This window comes from Athene noctua, chromosome 29 (assembly GCF_965140245.1).
Source record: "Athene noctua chromosome 29, bAthNoc1.hap1.1, whole genome shotgun sequence".
In the NCBI taxonomy this organism is placed as follows: Eukaryota; Metazoa; Chordata; class Aves; order Strigiformes; family Strigidae; genus Athene; species Athene noctua.
In genome coordinates, this window is record NC_134065.1 from 1,879,227 (window position 1) to 1,902,264 (window position 23,038).

The window sequence follows — 23,038 nt, forward strand, 5'->3', positions numbered from 1 at the left end:
AGCAGGGTGCAGGGCTGGTGGGCGCTGGGAGATGGACAGTTGGGGGAAACACCATTTTCTCCCCTCTTGGAAACATCATTTTGGGGCTGGATGTTGACATACTGTGGGCGAAGCTACCCGTCCTGGCAGCAGTGATTCTGAGGGGAATTTAACCCACCCTCCCCAAACCAGCCACAGAACCACTTGGTGAAGGGTTTTATTGGGCAAAGCCAGCTCCAGCAGCTCAGGCAAATCCCACCCCACCCCATCCTCATGGAACGGGGCTCCCTGGGTCTTGCTCCAGGCCCCGTTCGCCCTCCTGCACAGAAAACTCCCAGTGCAGAGGGGTTTGCACCTTGGCTCTATCAACGCTGGGCGCCCAGCAAACCCTTGCTGGGTCTGGGCAGGGAGCAGGGGCCCAGCCAGGTCTGCCCACACCCCTCCACCTTTAGGGCTCACAAGACAAGGCAGCAAGGAGAGCTCAACCCCTCTACACTGTGGGGTCCGGGCACCCCATCTCCCCAGGGCCTCCCTCACCCCCAGTAGCGGAGTTTGGCCCTGCTGTCCTTGGAGCGGTCCTCGGGCTTTGGCGTCGCCACAGCGAGGAGGTTTTCGGGCTCCAGGACAAGCATGCTGTAAAGATTCCAGAGTAGCATGGCCAGGAGGGGCAGGAAGGTCATGCTGAAGCCGAAGGCGCGGAAGGAGCGCCCGATGGCGTACGACAGCCAGTAAATCAACCTGGAGAGGGCACAGAGGTGCGGGCTCGGCGAGGGCGATGCCTTGGGGCCGGCACCCAGCTTTGCCCAGGGGTTCTCACCCCAGCAAGGGTTTGCCAGGTGTGGAAGTGGGTTGGAGCAGCCCTGTGCCAGCTTTCCTGGTTGTTGGCCAGGTGAGGCACTACCGGAGCCAGAGTTTGCACCAAGGTGTGGTGTTTGCACCCCTGGTGCTGCCGCAGGGCAGGGAGGGTAAAGAAGCCACTTACCGGGAGATGGCGAAGAGCCCTGTGAGCAGGGGGATGAGCTTGAGGACCTCCTGGGGGAGGTAGGTGGCCAGCACAGCCATGTTGAAGAAGTAGAGGATGAAGAGGTGGACAGACTGGGAGACGTAGGTGCGGTGGATCTCCACCTCCCGCTGCAGCTCCCCGAAGGGCTCCAGCGCCGAGGAGCAGAGGCGGGAGATGCCGCTGATGATCATCCCTGGCGGGGACAGAGAGAGGGGCTGGGAGTGAAACTGCACTGGGGCTGGGGGAGATGCAACAGTGGGGGAAAACTCAAGTCTGCTGCTCCTGGTGGGAGCAACGGAGCTGCAAAGAGCTCAGCGCCGGCTCTACGCACCCACCCAGGCCAGCGATGGGGACAAAGGGCTTTTTACACCAACCCCGCGGCTCACCCAGGACGATGGGGAAGGTGGCGAAGGCAGCGCAGCGCAGGGTGTAGACCAGGCGGGCGCTGACGGTGGGCAGCAGCGGGGCGTCAAAAGGCAGGAAGGCGTAGGCCCCGTAGACGAGGCAGGGGCAGAGGAGCAGGGCCCCCACCACCGAGGCCACGGCCTTGAGGTTGTCGGTGCCGCAGTCCCTGGCGCACGGGCACCGTGGCCCCTCGGTCGGTGGCTTGGCCGCTCGCCCCTCGAAGCCCCGTGGGTCCCTGTAGCGCGAGGGGCCGAGGGGGAGGAAGACCTGCTTCTGGCGGAGGCAGTCGGCTCTGTCGTGGGGGACGTAGCCCCCCTTGCCCTCCTCCCGGGGCCACGGGGCAGGTTGTTTCTTCTGTTTGCCGGGTGTCCGCTCAATGCACTGTGGGTCGATGGGCACAAAGACGTGGGCTGCCATCACGGGGAGCCCGGGGGCTTCCTCGTCTTCGGCCTCAGCTGGGGGGCAGGTGAGAGCAGCCTCCTCAGGGGCTTCGCGGCCTCCTTCAGGACTTGAGCGCCTCTTCGTCTCTGCCGGCTCTGGCTGGCCCTGGGTGCTGTGCTGGGACCGGTCCCATGGCAGGGTGGCATCAGGGTCCCCTGGGTGTTCATCCAGGGCTGATGGCACCTTGTCCAGGGGGGCAGGCAGGGCTACCTTCCCCAGCTCCAGCAAAGCCACCTCCTCAGGGGGCAGGATGGGGTCAGCAGCAGCCATGAGAGCGCTGGGGATGCAGCTGGGGGCTGGCAAGAAACTCTCCTGCGTTTTGGGGTGTTGAGAGTGGACTGGGTTCCTGTCCTTCCCGCTTCACCCTGCGCCAGGAGAAAGAAGACAGATAAAATACAGCAGAAACGAGAGGTTTGGGGTCATAAACACAGCCGTGGTTACGACAAGAGGTACGAATAGCGCTGAGGGATCTGGTGGAGTTGGGAACGGTCAGGGTGAGGTTCGTGGTTGGACTGGAGGAGCTTCAGGGGCTTTTCCAGCCCAGATGATTCTGGGATTCTGTGATTCCGAACTGGTAGCTGCTGCCCCTGGAGTCCCCATTGCCTGCCTGCCCTTCCCCTGGTAGGAGAAAGCAGAGCCCAGTGTCCCCATGGCAGCGGGATCAGGGCGTGTGTTTCTCACTGATGTCCTGGAATTTATGTAGGATGATGCTTCAGGTAAAACATTCTCACCTAACTGCAGTAATGTATGCACCTTACTGGAACACAGACCATTTTGCCTAGTATAGCTTCCTTCTCTACCTTAATTCCCCATGGATATCCTTCCAGAGATGAAGACACAATGGGCAAAAATCTAGATTCTATTGAATGACCATTTCCTGAAGGAAGCTGCTCTTCTGGACGTCATCCTCACCCCAATTAACCCACAGCGCTCAGTCTCGCACGTCTGGCCTTCTCTGCTTTGGTGCTTGAAAACTTTTGTTAGTTAGGAATTTGCTTTCAACCTGCATTTTACTTCCTGCTCACATCAGGGAGTGACTGCTTATCTCCTCCTTCCCCTGCAGGTCTGATCGTAGATGCTATACTACTAAAACCTCCTTATTTTTACAAAAAAATCTCCAGTACAGTATGAAGCGTTATAAATAAAGAAACACTAGAGTTGTCACAATAAACAAACAAAGTACACTTTGAGAGGAATGCTCTTGGTTTATTTGGAGTTTGTTCAGTTAGCAGTTGAATCTCAGACTTCAGTCCCTGGAAATATCCGCCAGAAATGCAACCAGTGAGGTTCAGCCATCTACCAACAAGGAACAGAATTGTCTAGGTTGGAAAAGACCTTGATGATCATCCAGTCCAACCATTAACCCAACATTAACAGTTCCAGAGTCATCGAGAAACAGGGCTGGACATCAAAGACCATGTATAAAACACCAAGTGCCAGTCTCCTCTTGGCCTTTCCAGGCAAAGCAAGGACTGAAAACACATCCAAGCATGCACCCAGTGCCTGTGGGCACCGTTGCCCAGAGCTGGGCGCCTGGTGAGCCCCGGGTCTGGCTGCAAAACAGCAGCAGCCTGGGAATTGCTTCCCCCCCGGGCAAATACCGCCGGCTTTTCGGCCAGGCACGACCCTTGGGACAGGGGGCAGCTGGACACTGCTTCGCGGATGCAGCTGCCTCCGCCCGCGGCTCTGTCCCACATCAGATACATGGGGAGATACTTGGGGAGAGGCGGCCAGGCCACATCTAGGAACCACTAAAACCAGGATGAGCCAGATTTGCTGCTTTTTGTGGCTGAGATTGATCTGGGGCGGGCACAGGAGGCTGCTGAGCGCCACTCGCTGTGAGGGAGCAGGAAATCCAGGCAGAAATCTCCCATTTTTCCTCTCTTAGCAGGGGATCCCTGTCTCTTAGCCCGTCCCGGGTGTTGCTGGCTGCAGGTATGAAAATCTTTCTCTCTCCCTTCTGGGCACATTCATCCCTGCACCCCCAGAATGACCCCCTGGCCTGGCCACAGGCGTAGGGAAACTGAGGCACGGAGCGGCACGGGGCTTCCTCCCAGGCCCACACAAGGGAGTACGGCTAAAGGAGCTTCCTGCGCCTCGCACGCCTCCATCTCCCCGCTCCCCGCCCCGCTCGCTCATCGCCCCACGGGACACGGGACGAAGCTGGCACCGGGCTCCCCTCGCTGCGAGACTTACTTGGAAAGAAGTGGGGGGCCATAGGGCTGGGGGCCGCGCAGCGGCGGAAGCTCTGCTGGGAGTCTGCAAAACGCTTCCAGTCTCTCCCCGCCGCCGCCGTCTGGACTTCAAACCAGTTTAACCAGCTAAGGTGGGGCTGGGCTGAAAGGGGCAGGCACAGCAGCCTCGCCCGACGCGGCGCTGAGCCCGCCGGCGGCCCCTCAGCCCTGTGCTGGCCCCGAGCCCTGCCCGTGGCCTGGGGCAGCCACCACGCAGGGGCAAGCACTGGGCCGCGCGTCCCCCTGCCCGGGGCCCTGGGAGGGCTGGGGCCTGGTGGGGACACCCCAGTGTTTGCCATGACAGAGCCAGGGCCGGCCGGGATCTCTTGGGCTGCTCCTGCGAGAGCCGTGGCCACGCCAAGGGGGTGAAGCACCAAAGCGATGGGGCGCCCTGGGGAGCCCCTGCCCCAGCCAGCAGCACCTGGTTTTCATGCTACATGGCGGCACGAAGGGAATCCCAGGACTGGGGAGAGACGGAGGGAGGAGGGAAGGATTCCTCCCGCCCTTCTGTCCGGCTGGGCCGCTCACGGCCCCCACAGCGATGGCGGTGCCTGTCTGAGCCCGCAGGGCTGCAGGCGGCCCTGAGGTGCCCAGGCAGAGGGACGCCCACCCCACAGCTCTGCCGGGCCCGTGGCGCGGGGCAGCCACAGTGAGGGCCCAGCAGGCCCCCAGTGGGATCCCGCAGCAGCCCTCAGGCCCGGCTGCCAGCGCTGCTGCCCTCATCCAGCGCCCAGGGCGACTCATACAGCTCAAGCACCGGCGCCGCGCAGCCGCCATGTTGCCAGCACTAAGTGCTGGCGCGGCGGGCATGGCGGAACTCTCGCGAGGTGACGCCGCGCGGCCGCCATGTTTGCCAGCACTAAGTGCTGGCGCGGCGGGCATGGCGGAACTCTCGCGAGGTGACGCCGCGCAGCCGCCATGTTGCCAGCACTAAGTGCTGGCGCGTCTCGGGCGCCCCTCTCGCGTGGTGCGAGCGGCCCCGCCGCCGCCATGTTCGCCCGCCGCTCTCGCGGCAAGTCTCGCGAGAACGGCGCGGGGCAGGGGGCAGCCGCGCAGCCATGGCGGCCGAGCGGGGCCGGGGGCGGCGGCGGCGGCGGCGCGGCCGGTGCTGAGGGGGCGGTGGGCCGCGCCCGGACGGGCTGGGCCTGGGCCTTGCCGGGCGCCATGAGCCAGGGCGGCGGGGCCACCGGCGAGAGCGGCGAGCCGGAGGCCAAGGTGCTGCACACTAAGCGGCTGTACCGGTGAGGAGAGGGGCATCGAGGGACGGGAGGGCGAGGGGAGTGTGAGGGGCCGCGGGAGAGATGAAGGGGGTCAGGGGAGATGAAGGGGGCTGGGGAAAGGAGATGAGGGTGTCCGGGGAAACTAGGGGGGCCAGGGGGAAGAAAGGAGATGGGGCGGGGTCCAGAGGAGGTTGGGGGGGGCGATCTGGGGGAGATTTGGGGGCCCGGAGAAAGGGGCTGGGGAGTTTAGGGAGACCAGGGGGGAGGAAAGGAGATGGGGGGGATCCAGAGGAAGACGGGGGTGATAAGGGTGAAGGAGACTGGAGCGGGAGGGAGGACGGGGAGCCAGAGGAGACTAGAGAGGACCAAGGGGAATGGGGTCGCGGGGGGTTTAGGGAAGATGGAAGGGAAAGCGTTGGGGGAAGTAGTCAGGGAAGATTTAGGGGTGCTGGGGAAGGAGATGGCAGAATCGAGGAAAGACTGGGGATTAACGGCGAGAGGTGACGGGGGTGGGATCCGCGGGAGATTGGAGGGGAACCCGGAGAGGGGAGGAATCCTGGGGAGGCTGGGGGAGATCAGGGGAAAGGGGATTGGAGGGATGTTCAGGAAAGACGGGGGAAGGAGTTGTCAGGATTTAAGGAAGATTGGGGGAAACAGGGGAAGGGGATGGTGGATTTAGGGAAGATTATGTGAAGAAAAATGGGGAGAATCCAGGGGAAGTGGGTAGTGCTAAGCGAATGGAGAATGGGGAAATTTAGGGAAGGTTAAGGGGAAGGGGGTTGTGTGGCATCCCGAGGAGATGAGCAGTATGCAGTGTGGGGGGTGGTACTGGTGAAAAAGGGTATGGGGGGTCCAGGGGAGACGAGTCAAAACAAAGGGTGGTGGGGAAAGGAGCTGTGGGGGATCCAGGCAAGATGGGAGAACGGTGGAGAAATGAGGAGAAGGCGGCAGGTGGGAGGGTAAGGATGGGGTCAGGGGAAAGGGGTCACGGAGCACCCGTGGAGATGGGTCAGGACATGGGCGGTGGAGGAGGGAGTTACGTGGGATTCAGGGAGGTGGGTAGGAGATGATGGGGGCTGAGGGTGAAGGAGGGTGTAGGGGTGCAGTGGGATAAGGGCAAGATGAGGGGGTCTCTGGCATTGGCAGACAGGGATTGCGTGGAAAGTGCTGGAGAAGAGTGTGTGATGGGCAGGAGCTTTGAGCCACGGCACTTCTTGGCTGTATGGAGCGCAAGACTGCTTTAGCTGCAGATCTTCCCAACAAAACACTCTCTGGGACTCCACTCCCACTAACGTCTCAGCACTGTGCATTGGAAATAGTGTCAGAAGACAGGATTCAGGAAATAATGATGGCCTTGGTCAGCTCAACCCAGCAGGGACGAGATGCCACGCTGTCAGCACTGAGGTGCCTGTCCTCTGCTCTGCTGATGACCTGTTTTGTGAGCGTGGCCCAGAAATTGTCCCTTTCTGTCTCAGTTTCTTCATTAGTAGAGCAGATTCATAGTGGAGTTTCAGCAGTGACAGTGTGGTTTCAAAGATGAGCAAAATGCTGAAGGCAAGAGATGGGGTCCATTTTCTTTTTGTCTTGATGACTTGCTTGGTGACATTGGGCATGTCCTTTCATCTTGTGTCCTCCTCTAAAACAGGGCAAGGCTTGTCTCCCTCGGAGATCTGGCAAGATCCTCGCCCAAAAGTCCAAAGCAGTAATAGCAGGTTTGAGTGGTAGTTACTAGAATCTGCTTGTTTCCGTGATGTGCTTCATACAAGCACGTTCCCTGCGCTTTGAAGTTCTGTTAGGTGCGTTTTTTTTTTTTCTTATTGCGAGGTCAGTGGTAAAACACAGTGGCTTGGATCACCCGAGGTGTGGGCTGCCTTGTCGTGCCTCTGGGGCCGCGGATCTCTGTATCTGCTGTCACCCTGAGATACCCCATTTGATCTTTGGGGTGGTTTCCCACGGTTGCTAGTGCAGCAGAACGCCTTGCCCGCTGCCACCTGAGGTGTGGTGGACAGGATTGGGGAAGGTGTATGTGCTCCTGCTTGCATTTTGTATGTGCTCCTGCTTGCAATAGAATGCATTTTGTTTAAACCGTCTTCTTCATGATTTGTGGTCGCAGTGGACCAGGGATGTGTGTGCCACTGGGCTCACCTGGTGAGTGGTACCTCGCTGTTCCTCTGGAGCTCGCAAGAGAACGTCCCTTGATGGGACGTGGGAATGGTCGTCAAGGCAAGGAATTGATTGTGTTCTGTTTAAATTGTTAGGGCAGAATAAGGTGTGTGGTTGCTTTATAGTATTTTTACAGCAGAAAAAGAAAAACCACTCTCCTGTGGAGATGGCGCTTCTTTTCGCTGGAAGTAAATACTGTGATTTTAGTGCAGGATTTATAATACCTGCAGTGGCCACAAATTTCCTTGCTACGTAGCTGATAGCTCTCTTAGCAAGCTTTCTACCTTAACAGTCTTGTCAATTCTTCTCTATTTCAGCCCGAAGTTCAGTTAGATGAAGCGGTAACTTCCTGCCCTCTGAAGCATGTTGTACTTTGTGTGATGGCTGACTGTCTCTGGAAACTTTTGGCCATCGGATTAAACGGTGCCTTTGAATTGCAGATGTTTGAATGGCACAATCCCAGCTATAAACTGTGCTCACGTGGGATCAGCTTTGTGTCTGCTTGGGAGTTGAGCTCAGGTCTCTGCAGTCCTTGGCAAGTCTGTTGGCCATTGGAGCGTCCTTTTGGAGATGAGGTTGCCCATCACTGTTTGTAGGACGGTCGTTCTTTGATCTTTTCCATTTAACTCTTCCTGGATTGATAATCCCCAAGTTTCACTTCAGAATGTGGCAACTGGATTATCCTGGGAGCTGTTTTACAGTGTGTGTTTTAGTGTAGGATGACTGGATTTATTTTACTTTTTTTCCGGATTCTGGGTAACCGTTAGCTCATTGGCTTTGCGTTACTATTCTTGCCTGCCAGCCTTGTTCTGGGCAGTGTTATTTGTGTACTGACACATGCCAGAATACAAATGAATGACTGCAGTACTTTTTCCCCGAGAAATGTCTTACTCCTCAGAGACTGTGGCTCTTAGTGATGTATTAAATAAAAAAATAGAGAGAGGACAAATAATCCTCCCTGCTGTCTTGCCCCATCCCAGAATGCTGGTGGCACAGAAGGAAAGTGATAGATGAGTGTCTGTGTGGCTGAAGAGGACTTCACATTGGACTATTTCCACCCTGCTTGGCATGATGTGCTGTACTTGGTTCTTTTAATAGGCTGGCATCTAATTTGCCTCCTCGGTGGTTCTGATGTGCTGTCTGAAAGCAATGTTTAAGCCCAGCAGGTATAAAAATGGGTACTGGGACAAAATTTGGCCTCTTAACTGCTGACTAAAATTCAGCCCGTGGTCTCAAGGCACAAATGCTAAATTGCATTTCAACCAGTGTGTGATCTGTAGCGCCTGTGTTGATGTTTCCTAAGGTTTGTGAAGTGAGGCTGACTCCTGTACCTTCTTGTCCTCACCGTGTCCCCTTTCCTCACTGCTGCGGACACAGGATCCTTACAGGTCATCGCTGGCTGTCACAGATTCTTCGCTACTCCTGCCTCCACCTCCTCCAGCAGCACCAGGAGCTCATGCTGAGAAGACGACATTTTAGCTGTCCATTTGCTTGCAACTTGGAAAGTGGGTTCTGGCAACTGCTTTTGGAGTAATTGCTGTCATTTCACGGGTGTCGTGCTGCACAGCATCACGATGCCTTTCTGTCACTGCTGAACTCAGGAGGATTCTTAGATGAGGTTTTGTGACCCCTTTTTTTTCAGATATTAAAAAAGTAGAGGCTTGTTTGGCATGTGAGCTACTGAGAGAACCTGAACCATGTGCCTCTAGAGGAATATGAATAGGTTATGTAGCAGGAGAAGGAGTCGGTGTTGAGCCTTCGAGTACAGTTGACTTGCACGTGAGGATTTGGCCACACGAATTCACACCTGCACGTGTGACATCCCATCCTAAGGCCTGGCCGTGACCTTGGATGCAGGTGTCGACTGCTTGTAGTCACTGCAAAATCATTTCCCACCTTGAGGTGTCGGTGGCATGTGAGCTTGTGTCAGACACAGCAGCTGCCGATTCGGTGCCCAGCGAACGCGTTTTTCCAGCTATTTTGAAGATGTAGAGGCTGTCTATTTTGGGAATAGAGGATCATAGTTTTCCTATACTTCTCTCTGGGAATCAAATGAGTCAGCAGTTCCCCTTTCTTCTGGTCACCCTTCTGCATAGGAAACCAATCGGTTCCCTGTGAGCCACAGTTTGTTTCCTGCTGCAGCGCTCACTGCAGAGGGTCTTTGAGAGATACAGTGACAGGACATTAATCGCAGGTTGCAGTAAGGATTTGTTTATTGCCTACTGCTTTGTGGACATCTATTTTTGGGGAAACTAAACGTGGCCGGGGTGGGGGGGGGCTTGTTGTTTTTTTTTTTTCTCCCCTCGGTATGCTGTGTGCTCAGAAATGCCTTTTACCTGTAAAGTGAAAAGCATTTTACTCGCTTGCCTGACTTCCCGGTGAGGGGATTGGGTTGTTAGAGTTTGCAAAGGACCTTCAGGCCATGTGAGAAAGATGCTTTTGAGCAGAAGTGGCTGTGGATGTCAAGGTCAGTAGCAGACTTCTGTATGTGGTTCTTCTCTATTCTTGATTTTTTTCATTATTATTTAGGAAGAAGTTGGTTAAACTCTGTGGTGTTTTGACCTTCCAAGCCATTGTGTAAAGACAGTCCTATTGCCTATGCTCCTCTTCTTCTGTCCGGTTCTGTGGTTTACTGAAAACAGATGAGATTTCCAGTTATCTTTGGATGAAAGGCTTCCCGTGACATAGCATGAGATGGCATGCTTCGAGCTTCTGAACGTTCTGATTTTATTTTTTTTTTTCCTTTTGGTTTGTGAAAGGAGATTTACCTTGCTAGTAAGGGGCTGGTATATGAAACAGTCATTTGCTTTGCAGTAGTATCTGTAGTTTTCAAGGAAGTGGTGGTGGTTTCAGCCTACCTCCTTAGCATATGGCTTTGCATGCTCTTGTTTGCAAGTGCCCTGTATTCAATCTGGCAACCATTTGTGGATGGGCACAGAAAGAAGGTTCGGTCATTGCGTTGTGCTGCGGGTGTGATGAGGGAGTTTGCATTCTGCAGGTGATGGAGGTTTAGGGGAGAGGGAGCGGGTTGGTATCCACATCTAACAGTTCTGCTTTGCAGAAATTTGCTCTGATCAGGTCTGTCTCATTCTGCATTTACAACGCATCTTGCTTGTCTTCAGCTTCTTGTTGGAACAGCTCTCCGTGTGCAGCAGGCTCAGCTGTAGGAGCAGGGAAGGTATTAGAGCAAACAAGGAACGACAGGTAGATAGACGTGAGGATGAGGGGGTGTTTGACAGTTAATGGCTGGGGATGGCTCAGAGGATGTAGTTCTTAAAGAGGAACTTGTAGAGTCAACAGCTGGGAAAAGTTCCTTTCAGGAGTCAGTTTATTGACCTCAAATACAGGCTTAACAAAGGCAGAGGTTTAGAGATGATCTCTCTTGGTAGGAAGGGTTTAACATGGCTGGTCAATTTTGATTTATTGAACTGTCCATGAGGTATTGATGAGGGTACTTCCTGTCAGCGCTAATGCTCCTGTAAATTTTATTTCACTGCAATCTTCTGGAATTGTAGTCTGATTTGTTCACAGCTACAAACTTTTAAGTGCTTGAGATTTTACACACGGTGTGGTATTCCTCCTCCAGGAGGAGAGTCTGGGGCAGTGATTCACAGAAGTATTTATTTTTGCATGACTCAGGGGTCTGGAGGTTGCTCGGCCTGTCCTTTAGCTGGCTCTCAGGAGAAAAATCTCCAAAAAATTTCATATTTTAGGCTGGTTTTGAATATCTCTGTTACTTATCACTGAGAGATCTTTAAGGACTTTAATCAGTGAATCACTGTAATGAACATCAGGAAGTTTTGGCAAATGGGAGTGACATGAGTTGCCTTCTTTTATAGACAAGTTGTTAAGGAAACAGGAGTTGGTGGAGGTTTGACTCTTACCCTATCAAAACAGTAATTGTTAGAAATAAATTGATATTTTTTTTAATTCATAGAGTTTAAGATGTTGAAATTAATCTGAGTATGTATAGCATGATTTAATTGCTGAGGCTAAAAGTTGCTAGCGTGTCCAAAGACCTTTCTGATGTTGCTAATGTAGAAATAATTGACATTTCTGACCAGACAGGCAGTGGTAACTGGTGATTAAACAGCTGATTTGCACCAAAATCATTACAGTATATGTAACTCTGCTTTTTTCTTCTTTCCGTAAATTTGTCAAAATAAACTGCAGAAAGGAAATCTATTGGTATGGTGTGGGGGTATAATGCAGCTTGCTAATAATGGAATTAACCAGGCTAGTGTGGTCTGTGCAGACATTCCAGATCTCCTGAAATAATCCCAGATAACCTGCTGTTCTGAAACTCTTCTGTCTGTGTCACCCTGCAGAGCCGTGGTAGAGGCTGTTCACCGTCTGGATCTCATCCTTGGTAATAAAGCAGCGTATCAAGAGGTGTTCAAGCCAGAAAACATCAGCTTGAGAAACAAGTAAGTTGGGCAGGGCGCTTGTTTTTTTATGGTTGGCCGGGGAAAATCCATGTGAAGTGACACGTGGAGGTTTTGAATCTGCAGTTTCACAGTGTATTTGATTTGTAGAGCACCTGTTGACCTGGGATCCCTCCAGGTTTTTGAAGCAGAGGCTGGATTTCAGATCTGTGTTTGAACAGCACTTCACCGTACAGTCCATGGCTGGAGGCGCTCGTGGGTGTAGCTGTCATACAAATAAATCGTCTTCATGTTGGCCAATGCCTTCCTTTGTGATGATTTTTTAAAAAAACCCCTCTTGGTGAAGAAACTTCTTGTATGGGTCTTTTATCAGGTTCAGAGGGTGCCTAGCAGGGATGATTTTTCTGACTAATTTTTTTTTAAGCTGTCAAGACAATTCTTGACATTACTGCAATTTAGGAAGTTCCTGATGGCCAGCTGAGCCGAGGTAGCTGGTTAGGTGTACGTACAGCTTTTCCCGATACTCTTGTGTGGGAGTGATACAAGCTGTACCATCACCAGATGGCCTAGCTCATCCATCGTAATGAATTCAGATCTTCCTTCTCTGTGCTTATGCAGCAGCAGCTGTATTTGAAGCTGCTGTAGCTAAATATGAATTCTCTGCTGTCGATCTCAGGCTGCGGGAGCTGTGTGTGAAGCTGATGTTCTTGCATCCAGTGGATTATGGAAGAAAAGCAGAAGAACTGCTCTGGAGAAAAGTTTACTATGAAGTTATCCAGCTCATTAAAACAAATAAAAAGGCAGGTATCTATGGCTCTGGCATGAGAAAGTCTCTGGCTGTGCAGTGGGTAAGACAAGGTGAAAATTTTCATTTGCTTGGAGACGTTGTGGTCTGAACCCGGGGCAGGAAGCCAGGCACTCCTGAGTTTGAACCCTGGAGCTGACATACCCCTTCTGTCTAGCTGTAGGCAGGTCAGCTGTAATGATCTGCTGAGAGAGCTGCTATTGCAGAGGATATTCAACATAATCTGCTTAATTTTTGTCTTCCCATCTCCCAGAGACTTAAGACTGTTGTTCTACATAGAGGTATAAGAGGCTTTGTCCGTGCTGATTGTTTTTACTAGAGTTTATCACTGGAAAATACTCAGTTTTCACACTTGTATTTTCTAATGCTGTGAACTCTCTCCTGTTGATCTGGTTGTCTGAGTGTGTTCAAGGTGCTCTAACCAGACACCTTGGTTTTATTTATGTGTTGTGTGGCAAGTGTTTCTCCTTGATGTTGACCCTTAGTAAATACCACTAGATACCACGTTGAGCAAGAGGAGGTACAGAACTGTGCAATACCAGTTACAGCTGAGCTACCCGCTGTCTTGCTTCATACTTGGTATAACTTGGGTGGCCAGCCTCAAATGTTACCAGGAACTTTATTAACATAATCTCATTTTTCTTCCCTCCAGCACATTCACAGCCGGAGCACTCTGGAGTGTGCGTACCGCACTCACTTAGTTGCTGGCATAGGATTTTACCAGCACCTTCTCCTCTACATCCAGTCTCACTATCAGCTGGAGCTGCAGTGTTGCATTGACTGGACACATGTGACAGACCCTCTCATAGGTCAGTGCTCCGTGTAACCCCAGGCTGGTGGCTTCCCCTTGTACTAGTCCATCTTTGTTTCGGCATTCAAGGGATTATTTTTTTTGTTTAGAACAGCTTCTGTCTTCTCCATGGCATGGTTTTGGTTTGTTTAATACTAAACTAGGGAAGAAAGAAGGAAGAAAATGCTGCTAGAAAATGGTTTATTAAGTGTTTGGTGACGGTATATTTTTATGGAAAATTGAAGAGCACTTCTGGCTGTACGGAGTGTTTTTAGAAGCTTAATTAAAGCAGGCAAACAGGCCATTGGGGGAAGAAGTTCTTGAAATCAACAGATTTTTGTCAGGATGTGCTATTCACTAGATGTGAGATATTGTTCCTCCTCTTGGTGCCCCTTTTGTCTGTGCTCCCTTCATGTACTTCCTAGTTGTGGCTTTGAAACAGCTATTGAATCTTGGACTGAGAACATGAGGCAGCTCCTGGAATGCAGTAAGGTGTGTTTGCTGTCTCAGGTAACTGCCTCTGTACGTGCCCCTAGATGCAGGGTAGTTTTGAGGTGTCTTACCTATTAGGGGAGGAAGAATGAGAGTGTTCGTAGTCTTGAAACAGCTCAAGGCTGTGTATGCATTCACGTCCTCCATTACCTTGTAATAGTTTGTTCACATTCACTCCTCTGTTGTGCTCAGTGGCCTCCAGGCACCTGTTTCTGTTCAGGTGGCTCCAGGTGAGAAATGGAGCCTCTGTATGTTTTGTGAACTGTATTAGCAAGGGTTTAATTGACGTTCTTAAGGCTGATAGGGGGGAGGATGGCAGAAACTGGCATAAGAGAAGTTAGTATGTCTTTAACAATAGAATGTTTTAGTTGCTGGTATCCTATTCTTGGTTCTGGGAGATGGTTTTATCATGCTTGGCTTTGAAATGTCACTTTAAAAGGCAGATGTCCCTGGCAACTGTTGCTCTGAGAAATGTATCTCAGTACTGCGGAATTAATAAATTCTCAAAATGCGCATTCCAGATGGGTTTGTACCCCGTGGTGCGTGATTGCATTTGAAAGGCTCCCCTCATTCAGGTTCCTTAAGGTGTTTTGGCTCTTTAATGAAAAGAACGCAGCAGGCGAGTATGTAACTGGGTAATAGAGATGTCACCTTGCATACTCAGAAACGATGGATGTGGAAGAGTCCTGTATGAACTACAAATGAGGTTGGACACGACTTGATGGTTGTAAATGGGAGCAAGAGGATTCAAAGCAAAAAAGAAAGGAGAAGCCTTGTATTTGTACCATGTAACTCCTACAGGGCCTGCTAGTGAGTGAGAACCATCCCTCACTGGTCACTTCAGCCTCCAGATTTCACTTCCACTCTTTTAAACTAAGCCAAGAGGGAAGCAACTCAGACTGCAGGCTAGACTGGTCTTAAAAAAATCTTCCTTCGAGATTCCTGCTTGAGGGAATTTTCTCCTCCAGAAGGTGGAAGTCCTTGGCCACGGGAAGACTGAACCATGGCGCTGGCTGCAGCAGGTGCTCTCTGGAGAGGCCGCGTGAGCGCCGTCGCCGTTGCTGCCTGGTCTCTGGCTGGGGAGAAGGTGCTGATGGTGAGGTGGGGGCCATGGTCTCGCCAGCAGCAACCCCTCCCAGGAACTGAGTCACGTTTGATGGCTTAAGTTAGTTCAGATCAGCTGGCTGCAACTTTCCCCTCTTGTTTTTGACACTTTCCACTGCTTGAATTGCTTTTTTTTTGTTTGTTTGTTTGTAAGTTCAGTGTAGACTACAATAGACTATTTCAGTTGGAAGGGACCTACAAGGATCATCTAATCCAAATGCCCGACCCGTTCAGGGCTGACCCGAATTTGGAAGCATGTCATTAAGGGCAATTGCCAAGTGCCTCTGAAACACTTGACCAGCTTGGAGCATCGATCACCTCTCTAGGAAGCTTGTCCCAGTGTTTGACCACCCTCTTGGTAAAGAAACGCTTCCTGATGTCCAGCCTAAACCTCCCTTGACGCAGCTTTGAACCGTTCCCATGCGTCCTATCGCTGGATCCCGAGGAGAAGAGCTCAGCACCTCCCTCTCTGCGTCCCCTCCTCAGGAAGCTGCAGAGTGATGAGGTCATGCCTCAGCCTCTTTTTCTCCAAACTGGACAAGCCCAAGTCCCCAGCTGCTCCTCAGAGGACGTGCCTTCCAGCCCTGGCACCAGCTGTGTGTTGTCCTCCTCCGGATGCAAAGACAGTTTTGCCCAGAGGCAGTTCTTCCAATCCAACTGCAGCTGCCCTGTCTACAACACAGATTTGCTGTCTTGATTTTAACTTGTTTTAATTCTCTTCCTCCCTTTTTTGGTTGGCCAGTCCTAAAGCTAGATTTCAGTCTTGAGACAGAGAATTTGTTTCCATCTTTAATGTTGGGGAGGGTACGTCCATGTTGTAGGCTACTCCCAGGTGCAAGTGTGCTCAGACTTTGTTCTGGCTTCCAGGGATTTGCACCGGCTCCTATCCAAAGGTCTCATTAGCCATGCTAACAAAATCAGCCTCTCGACAGGCCTTATTAGCTTGTGCTCAATGCTGTGTTAACATGATCACATGGCTTGTAGGCAGGAATTGGCCTTTGTCCTCTCATCTGAGTGCAGATGGAGCCAGCTCTCTGTGGCATACCTTGTAGACAAAGTCTGAGTGACAGTCCCTTCAGTGACTCTTAGGGACGCAGTGACATGCACTGCCTCTAATCAGCAGGGAATTGAAGGGGAAAGTGGGTGAGCATTGGTGTCTACATGTATATTCTACATTTATTTTTCACATTTTGACGACAGGAGTGAACCAGTGCTGGTCTGTAAGATGCCACAGACAGCAACCAACAGTGTGGTCTGACCATGTGGTCTTTGTTTTCATCGGGTGAAGTGTTGGGTGTCTCAGGCAGAGGTGTAGGCTGCTCGTGTGTCTTTCCAGCAGCCTTTATCCCATCATGTATTCGATTTCATATTTCTCATGTAGGCTGCAAGAAACCTGTGTCTGCATCGGAGAAGGAGATGGAGTGGGCACAGATGGCATGTCACAGATGTCTGGTTTATCTGGGAGATCTAGGTAAGAACAGCTTGCCTTTCAGGGCAATCTTTACTACATTAAAAGGTGGTTCCTGTGCAGCGCTGAGTCCATCGTTGTTAGTCACCAGCCGTAGTTACTTACTGGTTTTCCTCAGACATGTTTCTCAATGACTGCTATAAGCTGAAATCCTCGTGGATAACTGAACCACTACAAATTGCAGGAGTTTTGTTTTTGAGCAAATAGATGAGGAGTTCACTATTGATAAGCAGCTGTATCCATGGCTGTGTAAGAAGGGAAACCTTTGCTTTTATTGATGTTGTTTGGACAGTGTGAAGGAAACTCAAAGTGGGCTGACTTCTCAGTTCAGACTTGCTTTAAGGTTGCCTTACAGAGCCACTGTCATCAGCACAAGTGTGACTGAAAATCAGATTTGTTAAGCAATATTGTGAATCAATCCAGGCCGCTGCAAAGCCCCAGGTTCTTTGTCATTGTGTCTGGCTCCGTGTCATCCTTTTTAAAGCAGACGTGTCTATCCCACAGTCACGACCTGCTGAAGTGTGTGTGGTAAGCGTGTCAGCTTCTTGCTTGCTTGTGAACACGTGGGAGTGAAAGCAGTGAGAAAACATGTAACTGTGTGAAAAACAGCTATTTGAAGTGTGGCGCGGGTAAATGTGCTTGACATGCAGCAGCCTTCAAGCTCTTGAAAGCTGTTTGGCATTATTGTTGCGTGTGAATAGGCCTAAAAATGGCATTGCAGATAAACGTCTTATGGGGGGAGTCGGAATGATTTACCTGACCGGCGGGAGAGAAATGAGCTCACCTCTTCACAATGCTTTCACCTGAGGTTTTCAAAATGCCTATTGTCGTCTAAAAAAAAAAATAATTATAAATTGATCAAGTCCAGTCTAGCCGCAGCCAGGTATTTTATTAGGGCAGCTGGCTTGCTTTAGGTTTCACCCTCTGCTGTAGTAGAAATATGGTCTGAGGTAGTGGAAAATGGAGCACAACTCTGAGTTATTTCAAGGCTAAGTGAATCAGCACTTAACACATGGAGCAGAAGAATTTCTTCCTTTTGCTTACATGCTGCCACAAGTGTTGAGGGATATCCCCTTTGCTTGAAGTGGCAGGGGATGTGCTGTGCAGAACAGTTAAAAGTGCTTCGAACGGGCTGGCAAACTCTCTGCATTTCCATGTTTTGCCAAGAGCAGTTCTTCTTTGAAGGAGTTGTTGACTTGGCCAGTATTTCTAGTTTTGTGGTATTTTTAATCTGGGGAAACGCTGCTTCTCTGCAGAAGGGAAGAGAAGACACTGCCTTCTGGTTTCTGATGCACTGTGTATGGTTTTCTTTCAGCTCGCTATCAGAATGAACTGGCAGGTGTGGACACAGAGTTACTGGCTGAGCGGTTTTACTATCAAGCCCTTTCTGTTGCACCACAAATTGGTGAGTTACCGTTAATTTTAGTGTTGTTAAAATTGTGTTGCCGCAACCTAAACCCAATAATCTGTGATAGTGTGCTGGTCGGGTTTATATCCTGCTGCTGAGCGAGGAGTGGTTTTATCCTCTGGTTAAAATTGCTTCCCTCTCGGAGAATCTCTGCTGCTGGCAAGCCAAAGAGAGGAGTTAAAACAATGACCTCTTCACCAGTGACTTCCATTTACTTGTCTGATAACCTCTGAGGAGCTCAGATTTCTGTGAGTGTGGTGAAGTGCTTTCTGGCTAAGGGAAGATCCAGCCGTCTCTTGCCAGAAGCAGAACATTATTGGTCATCTCCCTCTTTTTACCCTTGCAAAATAATCTCAGGTGCTGCTTTCTCCTTCAGAAGTGACTACCTTATGAGAACGCATTGTAGCAAGAGTTGAGGGCCTGTTTTATCTTAAAAAGTGTGTGATTCCAGAAAAATGTTTTCTCTGTGCTGTCTTTGAAGAATTCTCACTGACTTTTTTGATAGGCTGATCCCAAATACCAAAAAGTGACAAAAACTCTGTTCCAACTCACTGTGGTACAGAACTCTTGAACGCTGATAAGATGATGTCTGTGTCAAGAGGAATACAGAGTCAAGGCTGTGGCATTATTAATACAGAGGAGGAGGCATTGTTTGCTCTGCTTTCTTACAGAGATAACTGGCAGGAAGGATCTAAAAGCACTATAAAACAAAAAAAACAACCACCTTGGGTGGCCAAAGGATATTGCTGCTTTACTGCTTGTGTCTCCTGGCTTGCCTCCTGTGTGGAAACTTAGTGAGAAGGAAAGGATCTGCTTTTGAGCAGGGTTGTTGGAGAATTGTAAATTAATTCACTTGCCCCTCTCTCATGACAGGCATGCCCTTTAACCAACTGGGGACACTGGCAGGGAGCAAATACTACAATGTGGAAGCTACCTATTGCTACTTACGCTGGTGAGTGTCTGTGAGGATCTTGTCTTCCTGGACAGAGAATCAGTGGACTGTGGTTGCTGGTGCCAGATTCTTTTCTTCTTTCCTATTCGCTTGTGACTCTTCAGTAGATGACGTTCAGGAGAGGGGGAAGAGATGGATTTATTTCACCCTTGAGCAGGACTAGTAATAAGGAAGAGCCTTTGTCATTAAAATCCATGCGTAGGGCTGCACTTGAAGGGCAGTTTTTCAGCTGAGACCCTCTGCCTGTGCTAGAGCCAGGGTTTGGAGGGGGGTGGAGGTGCAGAGTGAGGCGCCCCGCATGGTGAGGTGGGAGGAATTCAGTTATTTGAACATGGCCTTAAGGCACAGATTTGGAAAGGTGTGTAAACGTCGCAGGTGGAGCTGTGGTGCAGCTTGAAGTGGGGTTTGCAGACATCAGTGGGAGTTAAGTAGCTCAACGTGTTCAGACAAAAGCACTAGGTACCTGTCTTTAGGCTTAGATGCCTGCATAACTTTTTATTGAATTAAAGCCATAAAATGTGAGCAACCTTGTGGCAAAGTAACTTTTTTGGTGTGTTGTGTTTCGGTATCTCAGTATCCAGTCTGAAGTGTCCTTTGAAGGTGCCTATGGGAACCTGAAGCGGCTGTATGACAAAGCAGCCAAAATGTATCACCAGTTGAAGAAATGTGAAACCAGGAAGCTGTCTCCAAGCAAGAAACGGTAAGAGGGGAAAGAAAAGGAGAGGGGCACAGGCTGAGGGTTTGCAGTGCCCCCAGTGTCATCCTCTGGGCTGAGAGGAGTGTTTTTCTGGGAAAGGGGAACTGGTAGGTGGCCAATTGGAAACAGTGACCCCAGAATTTTGAGAGCTGCAGTCTAGACCCCATTTTTCATCTCTTGGGTCATAATTTCAGGAGAAAATGAAATGCTGGCTAGGTGTAGAGTTTGAGGTGAGAGATTTGCTCGCTCTCCCCTGGAGCTTGTGGCTGTTCATGAGGGTTGAGGTGTATTGGTGAAAGTTAGAAGTGTGTGAGCCATCTTTTTTCTCCAGTTTCATCAGCATGTAGTTTTCAGTTGTGACCTGATGTACCTATTAATAGAGCTCTTTTAGTCTAGCCCATCTCTGTGACGGGGTACCTGCTTTACAGTGTTTTCTTCTCAATCTTTTTAGAGGCAAAGACATTAAGAGGTTGCTGGTGAGCTTTATGTACCTGCAGAGTCTTTTGCAGCCAAAGAGCAGGTAAGGTTGCGGCAGATTATATCTTCTATTGATAACTCGCAGTAGCAGGCATTCAGAATTGGAAGAGGCTGTTCCCTGTAGGATAATAGTGCCTGTGCTGAGGGTTTCTGCCAAAAGGTCCATGACTTCAGTCTTCTAACCTTGCAGGGTTGGAGTGGAGAAGATTGTCTTCCAAGGGAGGCTGAAATACCAAAGGGTTAAATACTTTGTGACTCTGGCTAAATCAAGCCAGTAGCTGAGTGGATGTTGAACTCCTGAGCCTCATAACTCGTCTCTGTGCTGTACAACTGCCTTTGGTGGGTTTTTGCCTTGTTCAGTCATCAAATGCTTTTTCCTGGCAAGACCTGGATTTAGACTGATACGACAGCAAAGAGTCACTGTCTGTACCTGTACAGGGCTGTTCTTGGGGTTTGGAAATCTGTAACCAAATACCTTGTTCAAAGAAACAAATAGCATAACCTGTTCATGTTAGAATAAATGGAAAGCTTTGTACAGCTGTCTGATTTTTTTTTTTTTTTTTTTTTTTTCTCTTGGATGTTCCCTGTCTCTGCTGGGAGGTTTTCAGGTGATTGTAAATTAACCTCTTACTGCTTGAAATAGAGCACGTGTTTTAAAGGGCTTATACACAGAACTACAGGTAAACTCCTCATGGAATAGTTCAGGTTGGAAGGGACCTTCTAGAGGTCCAGTCCTCCCCCAGAGTAGGGTCCACTGTGAAGGTGGCTTCAAATGTGAAGTTGGATGAAGTTGCTCAGAGCCTTATCCAGCTGAGTTTTGAGTAGATCCAAGGACAGTCACCTCACACCTCTCTGGTCCCCCTTCCAGCACATCTAGTCTCATTTCCCTTTTCTGCAGCTTGTACCCATTGCTTCCCTTCCTTTTGCTGTGCACCACTGAGAAGAGGCTTACTCAGGTCCTCTGTAACCACCTGTTGGGCATCCGAAAACAGAAGGTTATACCCTCTGAGCTTTCTCTCTTTCAGGCTGAACAAACTCAGTTCTCTTTGCCTCTTCTCATACATCATGTTCTCTGTTCCCCTTAACAGTCCTCTGCTGGACTAAGTCCACTTTGTCAGTGTTTTGTTTTAGTGTTGTATGGGCTTTTTTTGTTTAATTTTTTTCTTTTTTTGGTATTGGGGGCCCCAAGACTGGGCTCAGTACTCCAGATGCCATCTCATGAGTGCCAAAGAGAGGGGGATAATAATTTTCCTCAATCTGCTGGCTGTGCCCTTGCTAATGCAGCCCAGCACGGGATTAACTTTCAAATATTGACTTACAGCAGAGTGGAACTTAAGGCTTATTTAATATCTACTTAACACATATCTAGCACCTAAGAAAATTGGAAATTCCTTCAATTTCCCAAGCACATTGCCCCCTGAAATGGATTTGCTGGATGTTTTACAGATGGGTTTATTTTGTAACTAGGAGACTCCCATAGCCCATTACACTGTGGGTGCTTCTTTTGAAGTAGCTAATGGCAACAGAGAATTTTGGAACATTCTTACAGGGCTATAAGTTAGATCCATGGAAGGAAGAAAAGTTGAGTCCCCAGATTGTGTGCTGCAATGCTCCACTGAGCAGTGGATCCAAAACGTTGGCTGCTTTTAGCATTGGGGTGCCCTGTGTATCTCAGTGGCTCCTGCCCGAGCTCCCAGGGAAAAAGTCGTATTTTTTGGACACCCATCTCTTTGCAAAGAGGTGCTCTAGTTATTGTTTGTCTTTAGTTTGGCAGTGTGGAGAGGAAAACATACTCTGATTCATCTTGCTTGCTTCCCATAGCTGTTGTTGCCTGCAGTATATTCCCTGGTGCTTCATCCTGTCGAGTGCTAAAGGAAGACCTAACTGCCAGTTTTGGTTTGGTTTCCATGCAGACATTGCCAAGAGCTTGAGTCTTGAATAATAATTCTTGTTTATTTTTCCCTCTCGCTAAGCTCTCTGGATTCTGAGCTGACATCTCTGTGCCAGTCTGTGCTGGAGGATTTCAACCTGTGCTTGTTCTACTTGCCTTCTCCTCCTAATCTGAGCTCAACTAGTGAAGATGAAGAAGAGTATGAGAGTGGCTACTCCTTCCTGCCTGATCTCCTGATCTTTCGCATGGTGATCATCTGCCTTATGAGCGTTCACAGCCTCAAGAGAGCAGGTAACTGGTGCTTTATTCAGCTATTCAGAAAGGTAGTGATTAACGTTCAGCAGTCTAGTTAGGCTGAAGATGTCTTAACTGGCGTTCATGTTTTGGACTAGTAGTCAGTCTCCTCCACCTCATTGCTCTGTCTTGTTGCAGGTTCAAAGCAGTACAGTGCAGCCATCGCTTTCACACTGGCCCTCTTCTCTCACCTGATAAATCACGTCAATATTCGCCTGCAGGCAGAGCTAGAAGAAGGGGAAAATCCAGTCCCAGCCTTTCAGAGTGATGGCACAGGTAAGAGCAGACACAGTATAAGCTGGGTCTCCTCAGTTGCCTACCTATAGGGCTGGCTTTTACTTTTCTTGCCTAAATCTCCTGGGCGTGGGTTTCATAGTGTAGTGCCAGAGTGGAGTTAGAGGCATCTTGATCTTTGCCTGCTGGGCTGAAATCCCCAAAGATGGGTGATCTGCTGAGACAATTTCTGCTTTGATGCTCTCTGTGAGTATCAGAATTCTATCACAGGATTAAAATGTCACTTTCCTTGTTGTAAGGAGTTACCTTTCTCTATCTCTTGGCAGCTCATTCATCATCTGTTTACCCCAATCTGTGCTCCTTATTTTCTGTCTCTATTTGCTGTTATTTACTGGACTCTTTTCTCCTCCGCTGAGGAGATGATCTCAGGTGAAACACCTGGGCAGAGCAGTGTCTGGGGGAGGCAGGGCCTGCTCAGCATACCTCATCTCTGCTCAGACAAAACCATATCTTTAGTTCCTGGGGGATCCTGTTGAGCTAAAACTGCTGAATCTTTCCTCTACAAGCAGTCGGTTTGTAACATTTCACAGCACACA

At 50.0% G+C, this 23,038-nt stretch overlaps 2 protein-coding genes across 8 annotated transcripts in view; one reads left to right on the top strand and one right to left on the bottom strand.

Moving 5' to 3' along the window:
• Window positions 1-219: 219 nt before the first annotated feature.
• On the bottom strand, window positions 220-4,500 carry TMEM79 (transmembrane protein 79). Of its 2 annotated transcripts, none has more exons than XM_074928852.1 (4): window positions 4,025-4,500; window positions 1,369-2,193; window positions 962-1,175; window positions 220-612 (listed from the first exon to the last, which is right to left on the bottom strand). In XM_074928852.1, exons 2-4 carry the CDS (start codon window positions 2,096-2,098, stop codon window positions 513-515), a joined length of 1,044 nt encoding a protein of 347 aa, XP_074784953.1. In that variant the 5' UTR covers window positions 2,099-2,193; window positions 4,025-4,500; the 3' UTR covers window positions 220-512. The 2 variants fall into 2 exon arrangements, with proteins under 2 accessions (XP_074784953.1, XP_074784952.1); XM_074928851.1 differs by having other exon boundaries at window positions 220-717.
• A 643-nt stretch (window positions 4,501-5,143) lies between these two features.
• The window catches only part of SMG5 (SMG5 nonsense mediated mRNA decay factor), a 33,136-nt gene continuing 15,241 nt past the window's right edge, over window positions 5,144-23,038 (top strand). For 4 of the 6 annotated variants that reach the window (XR_012635282.1, XM_074928819.1, XM_074928820.1 and 1 more), the window contains exons 1-11: window positions 5,144-5,303; window positions 11,774-11,872; window positions 12,507-12,630; window positions 13,288-13,444; window positions 16,403-16,492; window positions 17,805-17,894; window positions 18,771-18,849; window positions 19,424-19,549; window positions 19,998-20,066; window positions 21,997-22,205; window positions 22,347-22,484. Coding sequence is in view for 5 of the 6 variants with exons in the window: in XM_074928819.1 (XP_074784920.1) it covers window positions 5,227-5,303; window positions 11,774-11,872; window positions 12,507-12,630; window positions 13,288-13,444; window positions 16,403-16,492; window positions 17,805-17,894; window positions 18,771-18,849; window positions 19,424-19,549; window positions 19,998-20,066; window positions 21,997-22,205; window positions 22,347-22,484 (1,258 nt within the window). In the remaining variant the exon portion in view is untranslated. Of the gene's footprint in view, window positions 5,304-8,822; window positions 8,951-11,773; window positions 11,873-12,506; window positions 12,631-13,287; window positions 13,445-16,402; window positions 16,493-17,804; window positions 17,895-18,770; window positions 18,850-19,423; window positions 19,550-19,997; window positions 20,067-21,996; window positions 22,206-22,346; window positions 22,485-23,038 lie in introns of all 6 variants that reach the window. The other 2 variants (XM_074928821.1, XM_074928822.1) reach the window with 2 other exon arrangements.

Excerpts from the sequence above, each read along its gene's own strand:
- TMEM79 (XM_074928851.1), bottom strand. The coding sequence starts at position 2,098 with ATGGCTGCTGCTGACCCCATCCTGCCCCCTGAGGAGGTGGCTTTGCTG. Across the intron at positions 1,176-1,368 it reads CACCTTCCCCATCGTCCTGG|GGATGATCATCAGCGGCATC; the intron begins GTGAGCCGCGGG and ends TGTCCCCGCCAG. Across the intron at positions 718-961 it reads GGGCTCTTCGCCATCTCCCG|GTTGATTTACTGGCTGTCGT; the intron begins GTAAGTGGCTTC and ends TGCCCTCTCCAG.